This window comes from Anas acuta, chromosome 13 (genome assembly GCF_963932015.1).
Source record: "Anas acuta chromosome 13, bAnaAcu1.1, whole genome shotgun sequence".
Classification (NCBI taxonomy): domain Eukaryota; kingdom Metazoa; phylum Chordata; class Aves; order Anseriformes; family Anatidae; genus Anas; species Anas acuta.
This window is the reverse complement of record NC_088991.1, coordinates 3,416,330-3,436,564: the sequence shown is the minus strand read 5'-3', so window position 1 is coordinate 3,436,564 and position 20,235 is coordinate 3,416,330. Positions and strand designations below refer to the sequence as shown.

General features: G+C 39.5%; 1 protein-coding gene across 4 annotated transcripts in view; it reads right to left on the bottom strand.

Moving 5' to 3' along the window:
• TMEM164 (transmembrane protein 164) overlaps positions 1–20,235 on the bottom strand; it is a 46,854-nt gene that overhangs the window by 13,665 nt on the left and 12,954 nt on the right. For all 4 annotated transcript variants that reach the window (XM_068697141.1, XM_068697142.1, XM_068697143.1 and 1 more), the window contains 3 exons: positions 15,869–15,918; positions 14,785–14,851; positions 2,590–2,668 (listed from right to left, as the gene is read on the bottom strand). In XM_068697141.1, coding sequence (XP_068553242.1) covers positions 2,590–2,668; positions 14,785–14,851; positions 15,869–15,918 — 196 coding nt within the window. The remainder of the gene's footprint in view (positions 1–2,589; positions 2,669–14,784; positions 14,852–15,868; positions 15,919–20,235) is intronic.

Sequence of the window (20,235 nt, the reverse complement as noted above, 5' to 3'; positions counted from 1 at the left end):
TTCTGTCTCAACTGGCATGTGTGTGTATGCATACATGTGTGCACTTGGAACGGAAATACGTTAGAAGGGGAAGTAATGCAATTTGTATTCAATCAGTACAGAGGGCAGGGAGAAGGAAGAAGAGAGAAAGATGTGTTAATCCCTAAAGGGGAATACACCTCGAGCACGGAGCTCTCAGTGAGCTCACTGCGCAGCACTGATGAGTAATGTTCGAACTCAGCCTTCAATTTGATCCTGCCGTTAGTGAAGCCCCCACACTGACAGGGGTGAGGCAGGAAGGTGATGCTGCCAGTGCAACATGACCTGTTTCCACTGCTGTAACGAACAACAGGGAGAGAGAGAAAATAAAGGATTACAGCCCTCACTTACTGTCACCCAGTTTCCTGTCCAGAAGGAAACACTTTAAGAGTTAACTGAGCCTGGGTGCGTGACTGTAAGGTGCTCAATAAGCATGCCAACATCATTCTGTATAGACTGAGCCTCACATCATCTCCGCTCCAGGTGTTCTGCTCAACCCTCCTTAAAGGAATGTTAATGCTGGGACAGAGGTCATTTTAGGGCAAGCAGTAATATCAGTAGGTTCCCAATAAAGCTGGAGAGGGATCATTTTTCACATGCAATCTATTCACTTCGTTTTTCCATTTTTACTACGCTTCAGTTACTTCTCCCAGCTATAATCTATAGATTTGCCAACAGAAATTTCTATTTAAAATATAGAAATAAACCAGCATAATGATACATGTCAGTAATAAAGCAATCTGCCCAGGACACAGCTAGGTTAAAGGGTATGACCTACTCAAAGCACTTTGAAACAAAGGTGCCAGTTAAATGATGAAATGCTAACAAATGTTTTTAGGCTCAGTAATTGTTACATCAAAAATCATATATTTAATCTCATGTGGCATTAGCTGTAATTAGTACAAAATTACATGGGTATTTTACTAAAGAGTCACCACAGTCAGACAGGCAACCAAGAGACAAATGCAGCAGGAAACTGAGGAGTTATTAGTTACACAGTCTGAGGCTATCTCAGCCAAAATATTTAGCCAAAGTCCTCTTAGAAATTTCACTGCTACCATGTCAACATTAGATGGCAGCAAATACCTATAAATCAATAAAGGGCAAAAATTTAGGAAACTACACGAGGGTGAGAACTGTACAACACAAAGCCCTCCAAACTACAAACGCAATCCTCTCAGTCCCCAGGTAACAGGCACTGAAAAAAGAGAGAACCTTTAATTAAAAAAGTAGAAATATAAATGGGAGACCACAAGTGACATCCAAGGCCAAACTTTAAAGCAGAACAAGTATACATCATAAAATGACATGTTCTATGATATCTTCTATGTTTTGATGTCTTCAAGGACATCAGAAGAAGTGGTTTGGTGACATCACAGGAGCCTCGCACATTGTTGCCTACTGGATACTACATGGCTGGGCACACTTCTTTCCCCCTCCCTGCTCCACCATGATTACAAGTTTGTGTAATTTCTACATCTACACTGCACTCAGTCTTAAATTCTGGCAAACTATGCTACCAAATACAGATTAAAATGAAATGTGGCTGGCATATTTCACTAGTAAGAGAGAGAAATTGAGTGAGCTTTGGAATGATGGTACTTCACTTTCTGCTCTGCATTGTTTTTACTTAGTTTCACTCAGGAGTGAAGAACAAACAGAAATTACAAACCTGTAGTGCAGGAAGCGCAAAGAACTGCACGTGACTGCTGGTATAAAATACAGCAGATTGACTGCAGTGGAAGGGGCTGACTAAACTCATTTGGAGCATTTGTTAAATTGTATTCCATTGCTTGACATCACATCCCTGCATTGTCATTAGAGGCTACTGAACATCTGGACCATAAATTACACTCATTTCCTGTATGAAACAATGTAGGTGTGCTAGAAAATGCAGCTGGAGGCCTATCAACGCTAGAGGGGGACAGAGCAGCACACCAGAGGAAGACATCCTGCATTAGCTTCTAGAAGGCCAGAGTAGCACTGGTCACTGAAATGATGTGGGATTCCCAGACTTGCTGAACTATTAGAGTATAAATTAATGCAAGATAGTAATCCTGTAAGAAGAGAGATCAAGCAACCCAGCTTGTTTCACTTGCATGTTTCATTAGCACTTCAGAATTTCAGGAATTTATCTGACTAGGTGACTAGTATTTACCCAGGGATCTAATGACAAAAAAAAAGATTTTTTTGAGCTCATTTTAGCTGCAGTACTTCTCAAGTGACATCAAGAAGGCAACAGTCTTAAAAAATACACCACACAAACAACTTACAACATTACAAGATGGCAGAGACTACTCAAGAAGACACCACCTTAGGCCAACACATTCTAGATACCCCTTTGGGCAAAAGACCATCTTTTTATTCCCTCGTTTCAACGCCTGGCACAAGTCTTTGTTATTTGTTATCCAAGATGCAACACCAACACACCACCAGAAACCATTAAGTAACATCACAGAGAAAAATGACAAAAAAAAAGAGAATAAGAATAGGATCTGTGGTAACCATTGAGCACAGCTTGTTCATTGTGTGGGACCAATTCAATATGTGAAGGGTAAATTGCCAACCTACCTCCTTTCCGCAGCAGATAGATGGGCACAACATAGAGCATCACATGCTGGATGTAATAAATTTCCATTTCAAATGGAAGCTGAGGAATAAGGAAAATATTTGTAAATGTTTTTCATCATTAACAACCAGAACCATTTTCCTTATGCCCCATGATAACGCGTACAGTTCAGTTACATCCCCTACATATAAGAGCAAAGCAATGACAGCCGTTAATGGCTAGTGCTTGGAAAGCACAGCTAACTGCACCCAGTCCGTCCCCCCTGCCACAAACACAATGCAGCACTTCAAGTAGAGAATTCTCAAAATTAGCCAGCAGCACAACAAAGGAGGCATAGCACAAGATTGCTCTTTTCCTCATTACTCTAAGTTTCCAGTAATGGTGCAAAACCCCAAGGTAATTAAAACAAAGACTATACACACACCATATGACAGTAGCCTAATTATAAAGAAATGTTAACTGCAAGCTTGTAAGTTGCAGAAGTCTACAAGGAGGTCTTTTTCTTACAACCATACATAAAAGTAATTGCTGAGGGCACCTGTACAAAAATCAAAAGAACTGCTTCATAGCAATCTGCATGCATTTGTGAAACAGCCAAGCCTCTGTTAAAACCAATAATATGCAACAGATTATATCAGTCGGTCTTCAAGCTGCAGCAGTATGCACATAAACAAGTTACCAGTTAGCGGTAAATCCAGTATTCCTCACCCGCTGACAACTTTGGGAAAATTAAAATTAGTCATCTGACGGTTTAGTTGAATTCATGTTGCCTTTTACAGGAGGTCAGACTATGCTGAAGTAATATTGTGCTGAAAATAGCTTGAAGCACAGCTCCGAGTTTAATCTGAACCCCTTAATCCCAGTCCAACTAATTCTAGCTCTTGAACAGTTAGAAAAAGTGATGCAATGTATTTGAAAGTCAATCCCATCTGTAAACGTCTGTGTGTATATACTGATTTGTTGAACTGGAGCAACACATTTAACACTGACAAACAGCAGGAAAGATCCAACTCAAAATTCAGAATTCAACTTCCCAGTGCAGCTCCCTTACAAAGCTGAAAAGACATACCTCTCTACTGCATTTCCCATGGAAAACTGGACAACATTACAGCCTGAGTCTGAAGTCTCACAGGAGTACCAGAAAGCCATTAGCTTTGGTTCAAATACAGTATCATTCTGCAGGCTGAAGTGAAACAAGATGCAAATACTACTCCTATGGCACGTGTCCACATTAAAAAATAAATGATGATAATCAATTTTAAAAAATCAAGAGCCTCCCCTTTCTATTGTTGTTCCAAGACACTGAAGTCATAACATTGAAACAGAAACATTACAAGAACTTCTACATCAACAGAACATAGGCTGAAACAGTTTATGTTTTTCCTCGAGAGTCAGTCAATAAATAGTAGGTTAACAATATAGCGAGCTCTGAAATTCTACAAAAGTTCTTAGATTTTATTTTGAACATAAAAGATATTATAACCAACAGCTGGGTTCTGTTAGTCTTGCCATCCCCAAGCTGAATACTATCACTGTCCTGTTTGCAGACTCCAAGATGTTCAGCCAACTGCTGGGAGACTAAGCTAAAAAAATCTTCAGTACAATCTGTTGGGTTATCTTCTCCCAAGTATCAAAATATAAAACCATGTGAGATGATGGTATGCAAAAGCAAGAATTTCACAGGAGTTGTGAGGTTTCCTGTATCTGAACCTGTTCTTCTGTCGCCTGTTGAAAGACACCAAGTGCAAAGCGAGGGGCTCAAAAATATTCAGGAAGAAGTTAACGAAGTTTGCCTAACTGGAGGAAAAAATCGGTACCCCCCTTCCAGGTGGGGTGCACACATTTCAGGAACAATAGCTCCCAATATAAACAGCACAGCACGAGGCACTCGCTCCTGCCAAGGAGCAGTCTCTATTCAGTATCTGTGCTTTCAGAAGGGCTTCTGCGCTCACCGAGCTGTGAGGGTCAGTTACACAAACATGACGCTCAGGACACTTCTGAGAACAGAGTAATGGTTGTTTTGCTGCAGTAGCATTGACAGTATTTTTGTTTGCATGAACAAAACATCATTTTTTCCACTATGAAAGATTGGTTGTTCTGAAACCTGGCTAATTCGGCAAGTGCATTTCCTCATATCGAACTGAAACGCCGCGTTTCGGTACAGCCAAGCACTCAAGCTGTACAGGCAGGCTACAACAAACAGAAAAAGAGCAAACACAAAAGATGAACTACGAAGTTATACACAGCCACTGATTCGCCTACCTCTAAGGTCTCATCTATAAATTATTTTTTCCACAAAACACGCACAGATAGCAGATAGGTACTTTGCATCTGAACAAAGACATTGCAAGCAAAGACAGGGTAGGAGGGCAGATCAATGGGTGGGTCACCCATTGATCCAGGATTTAAAGATCCTCGTTGTGAAAACAAGTGAGCACTTCTGCAGATCAATGCCACACATATTCCCAGAACACAAAGTATGTTGAAATACTGACTTGGACCATCCAATCTTTGTCTGCAGGCACCTGTGAAGGCCACAAACTCAGGCTCCAACAGTCTCTGAAGTGGACCCTCTCCAAAGGTCCCAGCACACTTGACCTCTCCTGTCAGGTGCCACCAGGGAAACCTTGCAGCCTCTCTGAAGTAATAAGGTAGTAAGTACCTGCCTGGTAACAAACCAATGGTGCCGATGGTAATATAGATATATTTTAATCCATATCTGTCCCCCCAGAGGACCTATTTATATTAATTGTCAATTTATATTAATTTATATTAATTGTCAATATTTGCTTTTTTTTTTTTTTTCACTGAACTCCTCTGTCCCAGCTGCCAGCGCTACTCTTCCTGCATTTCCCTTCCTCAGAGTTTTGAAATAACTAAGGGTACAAGACAAAAGGAGAAATTATCTGCTTCTTCAACCAGCTGATATCCTAGGTTCCCTAGCAGTCTGTATGAATAAGGAGTACAAGCTACCCTGTTACTCAGCGTGATAAGCAAGTTTTTCCCCTTTAGATTCTTACTTGTGGAAAAGCAGCGCTGCTCATTGTCCATTCATAGGTTTGACACTGGGATCACATCATAGACATTTCAAAATACACTAAAGCAATAATGACACACACAGTTCCTCTAACAAGTGCACAAGATCAAAACACGCTAACAAAGCACTCTGAAAATAAATATTCAGACTTGTCATTTTTTACATTTAATAAAGAAGTTTCTGTTGGAAAATAAATGGTGTTTTGTTCTTCCAGAAAGAGTATTGGCCTGGTATGATGCAGACTGGGAAACGCCGCATTCCCTGGACATGTGCTAAAAGGCTCTCTGGCAAGTACCAAGCACAGTGAGCAGGCAGCAAGCCTCCATCCCAGGCATGGGTAAGTGAGGTACAGTGCCACTGGTCCTAGCAGCCACTCACATTGCCAGTGAGACTGGGGAAAGGAGAAACCATCTGATGGAGGATTAGAGCACACCTTATTCTTGTACTTCCAAGCAAGAAAAATGTGGGCACGTACTTTATATCCTCATTTAAACTGCCCTAAGAAAACAACGAGCTCATTCTATTGACTGCACTAAGCTTTAAAAACTCTCTTCAAGACAGCAGTAGAGTTAAGCCCAAAAGTCAGATATTCATATGAGAGCTTCCCTCCAGAAAGCGTGGCACAAGACTCATTTAAACTAGCTCAAACCCACTCCAGCACAGCAGCTGGTTTTCAGTGGACTGAGAGGTTGCTACTTTGCTCTGTTTCCTGAAAGTGGTACTCCTCCCTCTGTTAATTATTGATACTTTAGCTTTATATGTGCAACAATAGCTCAAGCACCATATTGTGCAAGAGCTCTCTCTCCAACATCCTCTACATCCTCTACTGCAGAGCACAGCACAAAAAGGAATTTAGCTCCCAGGTTGCCATCTTTCCTACAGCATATCTTGCACCACGTCTAGTCAGCTTGTACCTGTCCCCTTCTTAGACATCAGCAGTAACTCAGATTTTTAACTTACAATCAGTAACTGGTTTCCTAAACATGATCTGTAATCCAAAAAATAAACAATAAACATAGGCTTTGCATTTCACCAGCAAAGCAGACCACAGCATAGATTAACTAACAGAGAACAGGAATGTATATAAAGCTGAACAATACAAAAACCATGGGGCAAACAGCTACTAGGCCTACGTAACAGATGCTGGTTACTTCTGTTGGTTAGAAAATGCTGGGTACTTCAGCATAGTTAGGAGTGTGATAAGAAATGACTTACTTTGCAGTGAAAAAATAGCTGCCAGAGAAGTTTAGGAGAATGGTCTGAAGACAGACGTGAAGCCATAAAACAAACAAAAAACCACACTACCAACAAAAACAAACAAGTAGCATTTGCAAAAGAGACCATTCACAATCTTTCCAGGATTCTTTTCTCCAGCATACATCCAAGCTGGTAAGCGGCCAAGAAGCTGAGCAGTGCTCAGATCACTGTTACACTGCTCAGGCCATTTTACAGCTCAGGCACTACCAGCATACCTGGCACAGATCAGAAAAGGATTTCCATGTACTTGAATACTGGGAAAGAATATAAAGAGGAAAAAAAAAGTGTTGATATTGAAATAAAAGGAGTACAGGGGCTGTAGAAAAGAATAATGCATCTATGTAGCACCCGAGTGAAAGTCTAAAGCAGCTTCCCCAGATTTTATTGCAATAATTCTTTTCATTGTATTTTAGGGGCAGGTTGTTTCATTCCAGCTTCCTGCCATACGCCTGCTTGTCTGCAATCAATAGAAATACGTATTCCCAAGAAAACCTGTTTCAAGTAGGTGTCTCAGTCAGTATCTACCCTCTAGGCTGTTCTACACCATCCAGTCAGTACAGGGAATTATAATAAAGCTTGAATTAATGCTACTTAAAGGGAACTCTATCTAGTTCTTATTTTCAATTAATCCTGTAAGGGCAGGGGACACATACTAAGGGAAAGAATCAGAATCCACACCTGCTACCATAGCATCTGTATGCATATGCACAGTCCTAAGAGCTACAGAAGAGCATCTGTTGTGCTGCCTGTCCATAGTAGAGTGAAGATGCATCAGAACACAGGCCTAGAAATAACTTCTTGCTGCAAGGATGGAGGGAACCAGAAACATAACAAAACAAGAAATGTGACTGCATTTTTGCTAGTCTACAAATTCCAGAAAATCCAGGTAGGACAAGCCCCCATGTTTCCAACTCACGACATGCCCAAAATCTGGCAAGCTGTCAGAGAATTCGCTTTCTTGGCCTGTCACTACAGAGGGTGAAGCTTAGTGAGAAAATCAGGAGAACGTGTTGCTTACTGCACCACTGATCTCAACTGTATGCACATTGGTACTTTCATCAGTGCTTTGCGTATTTGACTAGCACTGTATTTGATGTAAAAGAGAAAGGCACCCCTACCTTCTGGTCACTCGGTTTGATCACACAAACTGGCTCACAGTAATGACACATGGGATGCAATCAGGCATTTGTGGAGTTAAATGGCTTCTAGAAGAGACGGACCAGATGCAGGTAGTAATTAATACCAGTTTCAAGAACAGCTTTCTTCAAGTTACTCTAGAGATGATATTTGGATTACTTACCACTACCAGCAGAAGGCACATTTACATTACCAAATACAAGTGTGATTGCAGGCTGTACTAAGCCACACATGTTTTGATGCACATAGTATAGGTAACTGCTGAAAGATGCAGAAACATTGGCCTTTGGACCTCCTGGCAACCAAGGCATAATCTCTCAACAGCCTTCAATGTGCTACTGCTCTGTTACCTTGCCGTGTGCAGGTTAGATTAAGCCAGCTTAGATTTGGTATCACATGCTACCATAACCTATTCCATTTTACTGTGCAGACAAAGGCATTTCACACAAACTGTTTAGTGCAGTGAATTATTTATTACCTTGACATGCAACAGAAATGCAGTAGGCAAAGATCAGAGGTGCTACACAGCGGGTACTGTAAGTGCTGCTTACGGCATGATTCTGTTCCTAAAACAGATTTAGAATGCGTACCTCTCAAGCCAAATAGTTCTAATAATAGTATAGAGCAGCTTCTGGAAACATTAAAACTGTACCATCTCAGCTGTGTGAGCAGAGACAGCAAGTTCAATACCTCTGGGACACGTCCTACTTTTTTTACTTCATCTATAATAACATTTTCAGGACATCAGCTTGAATGGGAGAAAAAAAAAAAGAGGAAAAAAAGAAAGAAAAAATCACATGCTTTAAAACCAGCAGCAAGAGTTACTTGGGAACCTAACAACCTGATTACCTTTGCATCTTCCCTGTTTACTTAAAAGTCTTAAAAGATTACCCCATTTACCATGTGAATTATTAATGCTGACCAAGAATGATTTGCACCATACGAGTGGAAGGAAATTATTAGAGAAAAATTAAATACCCTTTATTTCTAAAAGGGTAATAAGAACTCACAAATATTGACTGTAGGAAAAAAAAATAAAATAAAAAACTTCTGTCTTTATCCAAGGACTATTCCAATACACAAAATTTAAATCCATCTGCACATCATAAATAATACCTGGAATATTTACTGCCAAATAAATGTAAGTGGATGCATCTGTTGCTTAAAATGGTTAATTCTTAGTACCTCAACGTCGTGCCAAGGAAGGAAAATATTTTATTGGGGAAAAAAAAAAAAAAAAAACAGAAAAGAAAATAGTCTGACCTGATCTTTCATACTACACTTTTTGGAAACATTATCCCAGGTGCATACTGTAGCCAAATAAGATTTTTAATGAGCATAGTGTCACTGAAAGGTTACGTCTACAGAAGGTAGAAACTTCCTATTTTAGTTTTAAGCATACCTCAATTCTCCAATTCCACTGTCAACAGACAGATATTTAGGGATAGTTTTGAAATGACTGAGGCTTTAGTGGATACCTTGCAGACAAAAAAGAAATGCCAAATTATGCTAGAAAGTTGTGAAAGTTTCTTTTTCAGGGTAATGAAGCCTTGAATCATAAATGCAAAAAAAAAAATGCTTATAATACATTAAGTAACATAAATGAAAGCAGAAATGGTGACGCTAAACCCTAAAGGTGACCCTGTGGTCACAAAATGTTGGAGTAAGTATTCTGGAAATGACCTGGAACAGGTTAACATTTAGAACCATAACCAAGTACGGTTCATCCTTCCTGCAACATGGCAAGCACCAAACCTTTTAGAAACCTAAATACATAAAGTAAGATCTCTTTTGTGGGAATGTTCTACTCTTATGAACACAAGAGTAGTCATCCCTCCACTCATCCTGAATACTATGCATGTTCAACACATTTCTGATGATTGTTAAATGTATGTGACAGCAAAAAGCATCTCTGTACTTCATGATGCTCAGATCCCACATATGAAACAAGGGATTTCTGTGAAAATCTCTTTCAGGTAACTTTTTAGGTTTTTGAAGTTTTGGAGCCTTTGCTTTTGCTGTAAAGTTTCAGGACTGTTTTATAAAATATCTGAAATTTGCATTCATCCAAAGATTCTTAATTAATGCATTTAAATGCATATATCAACAGAGAGTTTCATATAGATGACCTCATATAGGAAGAGCCAAACACCAATAAAATTAGGGGTAAAAAGAAAATATTAAACTAGAAAATCAGTAATAACTGCAATAGCTTTTCTTAGCAAAGAGACTGCACAAAGGAACAGAGAAAACTAGTTATGACCAAAGTTCAAATTACCAGTGATCTTCCCCGAACACTCATGGCCACATCCAATTTAAGCTGCGGATTGTGATTATTTTCTTTAAAACAACACAGTACACTGCATTTAAACCCAGACTACTACAATTTTTCATCATTGTAAAGCTTATCTCCGTGATTATTTCAAGATTTCATCCACACATATAAAGGCTTCATTCTTAAAGATATTTAAGTATTTAAAACGCAGCTAAAATCTAATTGAATTTTCAGATGCAAGGCTGGCATTTAAGACTAGATATCAAAACCCTGCCACAACTTCACAGTATATGAATGTGTATGCTTACCATACAACTTTTAACATCTGTTCAGTAGTTCATTATCTTGCATAGCAGATGAATACCAAAGGCTGATGGATTCCAGCTGACTTACCGTGATGTTTTGTAGCATAAATAGGCCTATAGTTCAAGTTCCTAAAATTACATATAATTCCACCCCCTTCCCTGCCAAAGTGGTGCCCTGCCAGTTCTGAAAATAGCAAATCGATTAGCTGAGCATCTTAAACACATGGCAGACTATTCATCTTATGGTCACCTATAACTTCATGCTTCTGGTATGTATAAATCCTGACACCCACTTGTTCCTGAACAGCCATCACCTGGTGAGGTAATGATTGTCTTCCATTCTTTATCTTCTGCCTCTTGTTCCTTGCACCTTACTGATACATACAAAGAAAACTTGACATCAGGAGGGAGTTCTTCACAGAGAGGGTGGTTGCACACTGGAACAGGCTCCCCAGGGAAGTGGTCACTGCACCGAGCCTGACTGAATTTAAGAAGAGATTGGACTGTGCACTTAGTCACATGGTCTGAACTTGGGTAGACCTGTGCGGTGTCAAGAGTTGGACTTGATGATCCTTAAGGGTCCCTTCCAACTCAGGATATTCTATGATTCTATGATTCTAATATTTTTCCTGCACCTCACTGCTTTAATCTCCATAGGAATAACTGATTTGCTAGTGCGTGCATGCCTGCTGCTGAACTTGCTGAGTTAGCAGGCTAACTTTCGTTAAAAAAGGCTGCAACTCAACAGCAAACATCTGCTGTCTGTAGGATAACTGATAGGCAATCCACTTGCAGGGAGCAAGTCAGGAGAACGTCAGCTGAAGACAGTAAAAACTACCTACAACAACACAATTTCTAGCAGTATATCAAATAACTTAAGGATAAAACACATTTTATATGATGAAAGGTAACAGGAAGGCATTTTGGTACTTAGGGCAATACAAAAGTTTGGTATATAAGCTCACAGAGCGATAAGAGGCAACAGCCTCCCGCTTTTCAGTTCCCACTGACAGCAGAATTCCCCTGCCCACAGGCCCCTAGTCAGCATCTCCTTCCCCACTTCTAGAGGAACAGTTGGAGTCAGGTGCCCAAATTTTCACACTCTTAATTTGTGCCAGACACTGTACATTACAACTATTTACAACTAAGAATACAAAGCTCTTGTATGAAATGTACACATTAAATTCCATGTCTTAAAGTATTGTAAAAGTGAAATAAAAAAGATGAGGCATAAGGAGATAACCACTCTTGACCAAGTCAAAAGTTTTTTCATTTAGATACTTCAAACCAGAATATGGAGCATAGACAGAATTACTGCAATTTTATTTATTTATTTTAACTCCCAAAGTTGTAAGAGAGATTTATTGCTTTCAGGACAATCTCAAGGTGAATAACAATTGCCAGTCACAGAGCAGATTGTGTCTACCTTGAGAAAATTTGGACCAAAGTAGCCACACTATAAAACATCATCCAAATTACCTTGTGCCAGAAGAAACACTGAAAAGAGACCAGCCTAGCAAGCAGCTGTTAAGCCAAAAATATCCTAAGCTGTATTTATTCCAAGAATACTTGCTCTTGGACATTATCCTTTGGCTCCTTTATCCCTAATTAAGAAAACATTTTTTTAAGTGGTCCATATTTTTCCTGTTTAATCTCCCTAATGTAAATGGGATCGATTATAATAGCAGATAAAATATAAGCAAATGATTAAATATTTCAACATTTAATCCTAAAAAGGTTACCAAGAAAAATAATTTTGTAATGCTAAAGTTTTAATTACAAACTAAGTAGTTTGAAATACAAAATAAGAACTGTTCTCCAGTTATCAGGGAGAAAAAAAAAGTATTTTACTCATTTTATGCCCCTTCAGCAGTTATTAGTTTTACTACCACATTGAGAAGGTACGCAAGGCAGATATACATGTTGGGGAAGAGAGAAAGAGAGATAGAAAATAATATGTAGTTACCAGATTAGGAAGGACGGCATAAAACTTGAATAAACTCTAGGGTTATTGTACTACTGAATTAACTGAAACCTGAAGAATGTGATCCAGCTTTCTGTTTGTGTGTCTTATGCTGTGTGGAAGATCATTTCTAATACGTCAAAACCTACAGATGAATTATCCTCTCTCTAGTAACTAAACTGTATCTCAGGGCAAAGTTTTCTCATCTTAATGGAAGAAGTAAATTATATACAAGCCCACAATAAAACTGTCAGTTTTCAAGTCTCCTAGCTACAAGGGTGGCCAATCAGCACAGCTTATCATCCGTAAAATTCAATACGGATGCAGATTTCTTTATCTAATCCTGTCAAGATTTGCAAATGGACAACCACTAATGAGATTTTTAATGTTGCCTGAAGTCCCTAACAATTTTGTTAATATCATTAACTCATGTGCTATACAGAAACATATATATATATATATGAATACTTTATCCGGACACTGCAAGTGTGTAGATAATGTTTTAAGACAGTTTCTGTACATTTAAGTCACAGGTATTTTAGCTGACAAAAATGCACACATTGCATGTATGTATACATATACACACATGTGCAAACATAACAGCTCTTAAAAAAAAACAAAAAAAAAAAACTTAGAAATACCCTAAGTCTGAGCCATATGAAATAACTTCTCTTACCGTTAAGTCTTGGTAGGTTTAAGAATCTTACTAGGGATACTGGCAGACATGAAAACTTGGATGGAAAAAAAACAAACTGCTGTGTTTAATTTTGGAGGAGAGGTGGTGACAGACAACAACGATATTTGGAATTTTCCATGGCCTCCTCTGGACTCACTCCAACAGGTCCATGTCTTTTTTATGCTGGGGGCCCCAAGAGCTGAATGCAGTACTCCAGGTGGGGTCTCAGAAGAGTGGAGTAGAAGAGGAGAATTAGCTTTACCTGCTAGCTACGCTTCTGATGCAGCTCAGGGTATGAACAGCTTTCTGGTCTGCAAGCACACATTGCTAGGTCATATCCAGTTTTTCAACCACCAAGTACTTCTCTGCAGAACGCTGCAGTACTTCTCCATCAGCTCATCACCCAGCCTGGATTTGTGCTTGGGATTGCCCCGGCCCAGGTGCAGGACCTTGAACCTAGCCTTGCTGAACTTCACAAGGTTCACACAAGCCCACCTCTCAGGCCTGCCCGGGTGCCTCTGGATGGCATCCTTTCCCCCCAGCGTGTCAACCGCACCACACAGCTTGATGTCATCGGCAAACTTCCTGCGGGTGCACTAGATTCCACTGTTCATGTCACCAACAAAGATGTTAAACAGTGCTGGTCCCAATACTGACCACTGAGGAACACCACTCATCACTGGTCTCCACCTGGGTATTGAGCTGTTAACCTCAACTCTTAGTGCAGCCATCCAGCCAATTCCTTACCCACCGAGCACTCCATCCATCAAATCTACATCTCTCCAATGCAGAGACAAGGATGTCACGTGGGACAGTGTCAAATGCTTTGCAGGAGTCCAGGTCGATGGCATCAGTTGCTCTTCCACCGGCACTGTAACCCCATCATGAGGCCAGAAAATTGGCCAGGCACAACTTGCCCTTAGCGAAGCCCTGCTGGCTGTCACCAATCACCTCTCTGTTTTCCATGTGCCTTACAAGAGCTTCTATGAGGATCTATTCCATGATCTTGCTGGGCACAGAGGTGAGACTGATGGCCTGTAGTTCCCCTAGTTCCCCAGGTCCTCCCTTTTCCATTTTTTAAAATGGGGGTTATGTTTCCCCTTTTCCAGTCACTGGGAGCCTCACCAGATTACCTTGACATCAAGTAAGATGGATAGCAGCTTAGCAACTTCTTCCGCCAGTTCCCTCAGGACTCTTTGATGCACCTCATCAGGTCCCATGGCCTTGTGCACATACCACATGCTATCCTATGAAGGCTATATCAAAGCCTTTAAGTTCTCCCGCTGTTTAAAGGCAAGAATGGAGTTGACAAAATAATTTTGCTACACCTAGAATATAGCAGTGTTGACTTTCCACATTGATTTATAAACACGATCACCAAAAAAAAATCCAGAATTTATATTTTCCTATCATAACAACCTGTCCTAGGAATCTACAGCTTGGTAAAATGAACTATGGACGGTGAAATAAATCAAAGATCAAATAACTTTACAAATAAAATAATTAAAAATAAATTAGAAAGGAGGAGAAAGGTACAATACACTCACCAGGCGTGTATTAACAACAGGAAACAGTAATGCCAAGAGGGCCCCATTCAGCATATGCATCTGCAACCTTAAAAAAGAGATGTGATATTATTTTCACGGGAAATGAAATATTTTCACATATTTTGTGTAGGATCTCTCCAATAAGAAGCAGCCAGAGATTTGAGAAAATTTCACTGAATTTGAATAAAACCACTGTTAAATGCAATAATAAGGACAAAACTTCTCTTTAAACACACATTTAAATACTTAACTAAATAAAATTGCTTTCTGTAATGACCTTTACCTTCCTAGAAGGCCTGGCTGCTAAAGGCAGTCTAAGCAAAGAATAGGGCAGGAAAGTAGTATTATACTACAATATTTTGTATAGCTTTCAGTCACCTCTCCCTGAACCACAGTTGCATCAAAAGAACACAAAATCTGCATACATACTGATTTTGTCACCTATTTAAAGTAAACTAACTAAAGAATAAACTCTCCACAGCCACTGCCTGCCATAAACTCTATAAAGAATTACAAAGTTGTTTGTAATTTAAAGGGGAAAAAAAATGTAGTGCAAACCCAAAACGGTTTTTCAAACGTCATTTATATGTCAGGGTGTAAGAAAACAAAGAGGTTAATTCTGAAAAGCAACAGGTATTGTGGCCTTGCAAATGAATAGCAAATCCAGGATTTCCTGGACACCAGACGTATTTTGCATGCCCTCTGAGATGAAGAAATACTAACACAGTATCTCTGTATTTGGCCTACTCTCAGCCCAAAGAAGAAAGAGCAGAAAAAATTTGCAGCCAGACGGTACCACTCCTGAAGCAACTTATGAGGCACGTCCCCGGATCATTTTTCTAGTCATTGCCTAGAGTAAGACAAGAAAGGGCAGACAAACCACCAGCGGCACAAAAGAACCAAGGGTATGTGGCTCAGCACTCACAGTTTAAGCTATGACCCTTTTCAGGGTGTCACTTTTCAAACCAACCAACATCTCTTTCCTACTGAATACACACCTTAATATTTTAATGGCTTATGCCATGATTAATTTCTAAAATACATTATGCAAGTAGACAGAAATACAGTAAGGAAGAGGCATTACCTGAAGAGAATCATTGCAACCCGACATGGAGGGCAGGCAAGAAGAAAAATCTGAAATAGTAAAATCAAATTTCAATTAATGGAATGATCTCTTTTAGACTCCATTTTCTATATCTTTGTGTCCTAGTTCTGGATGTTACAAATCATTTCTAACCAGAAGAACCATTCTACAGCAGAGCTGGGAAAGACTAAATATCATGAACAAAGTAAAAGTTTATACATGTTTATGTAAATTCACATTGCCTACATGTAAAGGGTTATGTGATACAAGCAGCATGTAGGGTTCAGCTTCTACCAGTACCTAAGAAACAACATCAAATTCTAGCCTTTTTCATTAAAAAAAAAAAAAAAAAAAAAAAAAGTTTTTCCAAGGCCTCCCACAACGCAGATATCACCAGTCATATTACTCCAACAGCTCCTATAGCTGTCAGTCACCACAACGTCCTCACTGTGCTGAGGACTGAACATATACACACAGCCAGTACTCCCTTTGCTTCAGCAGTGCAGGACCCAGCTCTTGAAGACTGGATGCGAGATGGTTCTCTAAAAGCCTCTTAGCACTTGGCAAAATAAGGCTACCACAGTGTCTGTTCTGTGGATAAGCTCAGTAGTCATCTGTAAATACGTCCGTTGCCTTACTCAATAGGGTATACTCAGAATACTGCAAAAATGTCACCACTTATGAGCTAGCCGTTTCCCAAGACCAAAAATAATGATACAACTGGAGCAGCTTATGTTTGTTTTTCTTTACAGTAAAGTAAAGACCCATAAAGCCCTTGCACATACATGTATGACCCATCCAGCTTCTGGGAAAAGCACCTAACATTTATTAATTGTATTTCATTATTCTGTCATTGTGTATTTTTGCAACCAACTGTTTACTAACTAAAGTACTTTGAATTATGGACTATAAGGATTGGGATGGACATAGTAACCTAAAATATTTCACTACCATGGAAGAGTAAATGAGTCACAGTTACTTATTTTCAAGTCAACTCTACTGCAAGAAACACAGTTTTGAGGACTAACAAGGGCAAAAGAAACATTTACTATTTTTAAACATGCCAGTTCCTTGGTTATGGGGGAATCTTACAGAAAATATGTTTAAGGGCAACAGAGAAAACTACAATGCTTATGTTAAAACTTTACAATCATGGAAGAGATCTTCAAATGTTTCAGTTTTAGCAGATGAATATCAAGCACTTTCTCTATAAATAAGTAAATAAATTCCCATGATAAACAAACCTCACGGCCTGTTTAAAGAGATGCTTGACAAGAGGCACTTGTATTTGATTTTCAGAGAACTATATTATTGAGTAGATTTAAACATCTTAAAAAGTGTTTCTGTGAGTTCAGCTCCCAGAGTAATTATTGCCCTGAAAACATCGAGTTCACAGCAGACAAGATCACGAGCTCTACCCCAAGTGTTCGCGTGCTTATCCCATAATCACATTACATTTCACTGCCATGCCGGAAATAAAATCCTTTGCCTTGCAGGAGGAAACAGCTACATTTTATAAACCAAACAGCGTCACGTTAACTTAGTGGTGAAGCTGGGAAGAGTTCCCAGCCCGTTTTCATGCCAGCACTCGCAAGGTTTCACGCACGCAGACTAGCAGAGGCTAGCCCCCCTCCCTGGCATGCTGCAGAGCTCCCGGGTAAACAAGGCAGCAAGTGCGTTAAAGCACACCGGGGGAGGCAGAGTAACCAAACGGCCAGTGTGGAAGAAACAAATTCAGCGTCCTTCCTCATTCTGGACGATGTGTTACCTTTCACGTTTTCATGTGTCATGTTACAAAAGTAAAGAAGGACAAAAGAATGAACTAGAAACCCAAAATGTACACAAGGGAGTATCTGGGGAGGGAAAAACAAGCCATAAGGTACCCCTTGTGTTACATACTGAGTTCTGGGCACAGTTCTGATCCTCCCCTTTCTCTTTGACCTCTCTCACAACACTGACCACAGGGTACAGACCAGCTTTCAGCGGATCATTTTAACACATGAAGACCCTTCAATCTGTTTAAAAAAAAAAAAAAAGAAAAAAAAAGAAAAAAAAAAAAACCAAAAAAAAAACAGGCACACACATATAGGCAGTGAGTAAGAGAAAGAGAGGGTGCAGAATCATGAGTGTCCTTGAGAAAAGTTCAGAGGAGAAGTCCTAGGTGGGGACAATGTTGTGAAACAGGACAAGAGTCTTTTTCACCAGCACATGACCAGAAGACTCCCCAGTTTTTTCCTCAGGCAATACACTGTGAAGAAACTCGTAACACTGGTAAGTCCATAAACAGAGGTTCACTTCAACCTTATGGAGTCAGGTGAAAGCAAAAGTCAGTACTCTTAAAGGCTCTGCAAGACCATAAATAACATTGTCCAACCCAATGGGAAATATTTTGAGCATGAAGTGCTGCACGGCCAGCAGCCACTCTCCTGCAGAAGCCCGAACACAAAGGTCACACCACAACACATGCTGGACGAGCAGGGCTGTTATAATTTAGAGACTGATATACAGGGTTTGTCTGCTTAATTATTCCTAACTGAGACAAGATCAGAAAGAAACTGAACTCCTGGTTGCTCACAGCTAACCCAGGGCTGGGTTGCAAATCAGTCTCTCCCACATTCCCCCCTTTGAACCATGCCCTAAGAAAGAAGACTGAGTACTAAATGCCTACAGGGCCAGAACAGACTGGAAAGCAGAAGGAAGAGGATGACATTTTTCTCCCTGTAGCAATACTTTTTTTAAATGTTCTAAAGGAAACATGTATGTGACCTTGTCATTTGGTATTTCACATAACTCACAAGAAATACCTTGAGTGCCATAAACTTCAGAGATTGCTGGTATCTTAAATCTAATGGAATCAGTCGTTAGTGTTACTGTAGCAAGTGTGGAAAAGCACTAGTTTGGAGGCAGTAAGAATGTAACTTTGCATGACTTTATTCTGAAAACTTCTTTAACCACAAACAGAATCATGTGAAAGAACACAGACCTGAACAATGTCTTGTTTCCAATTTTTGATCCGGGAAGATGTGAGCTAGAGCAAAATGGTTCTGCATTTGGTTATAGATAAACTGTTCCAGAAGAACAGAGCAAAGTCTATCAGGCCTCATTCCACTGCTAAGCGAGGTCAATAAAATGCTTCTTGCCATACCACGCCAACCCTCGCCATCCGTGCAAAACAGAGAGGTAAGAGGCAGCCTTTACTGCTCACTTGGTACTGTATGAGAGGGGACATTCTGTAAGGCTTCAACACTACTTGGAAATCTTCCTTCGCCACCTAACCCAAAAGGCTTATTTCAGAGTATCCCCTCCCTACCTTCCTATTTCCTGGCAGGACGAACAAGATAACAAGCAGTTATCACCAAGTATTACACCCGCCCTCCACAAATCCCTGTTAGGTTCCCTTCTTTTGTAACCACTGAAGGAAAGACTCAAGGGAAATGTTACTGTTGAAAAGGAACTTCATAGTTGGGGAAAAGGGAAAAAAAAAATTAGTTTTCTACAAATTCATTGTTAGAATTTGCAATAAAACCTACTCTTTGATACTGCAATAGTGTCTCTAGGTAAATATTAAACTTACACGCATGGAAAAAAGGCTAAGTACTGAGCAAAACAAGCTGATATTTTACAGCAAGTTACATTTTTGTTTTATTATTATTGATTTATCTTTTTTCCTAGTACTAAAATATGACAGCAAAAGGTACCCAAGTGTCACAAATGTGCAAAAAAAAAAAATCCAGTACTGAAAAAAAAAAAACACCCCAAAATCCGCAACAGACAAATTTTATCAAACCACAAAACAAACACACAGAAAGCAGTAATATGACCTCCCCTTAATACAATCTAATTTCCTCATGTCCATGCACTATAGCAACCTCTAATATTGTTTTCCCTTCTTGCATTTCAAATGCTGCAATTATCAGATCCATTCTGAGATATTAGTTGATTTTGAGTTCATAGAGACAGACAGTTCTTCAACCCACCTCTTTTACTGTTTGTACATCTACACTACAGCAATGGTCAAGTTCATCCTTATAAAGAATTGGAGAAAGGTAAAGAATGCAAACTGTCAAGAATATTTGTTTTCCTATTATTCTTTCAACATTATTGTTTGAAAATGACAAGCAAGGAGAGATTTTTGTTGTTGTATGGGTTTTTCTTTCTTTAACTCCAGCAATGCTTCTTAAGTATATTATGGATTTTTTTTTCTTTTTTTGGGTGGGGTAGGCCACAAGGTGAGTGGTTTCTCTTAAATCTGCTTTATTACAACCACACTATACTCAGATAACGTGAAGCTCAAACATACAAGTGTTCCCAATACATCTATTATATCTTATTGCTAATATATAATATCTATTAGTAGCTAAAATCTA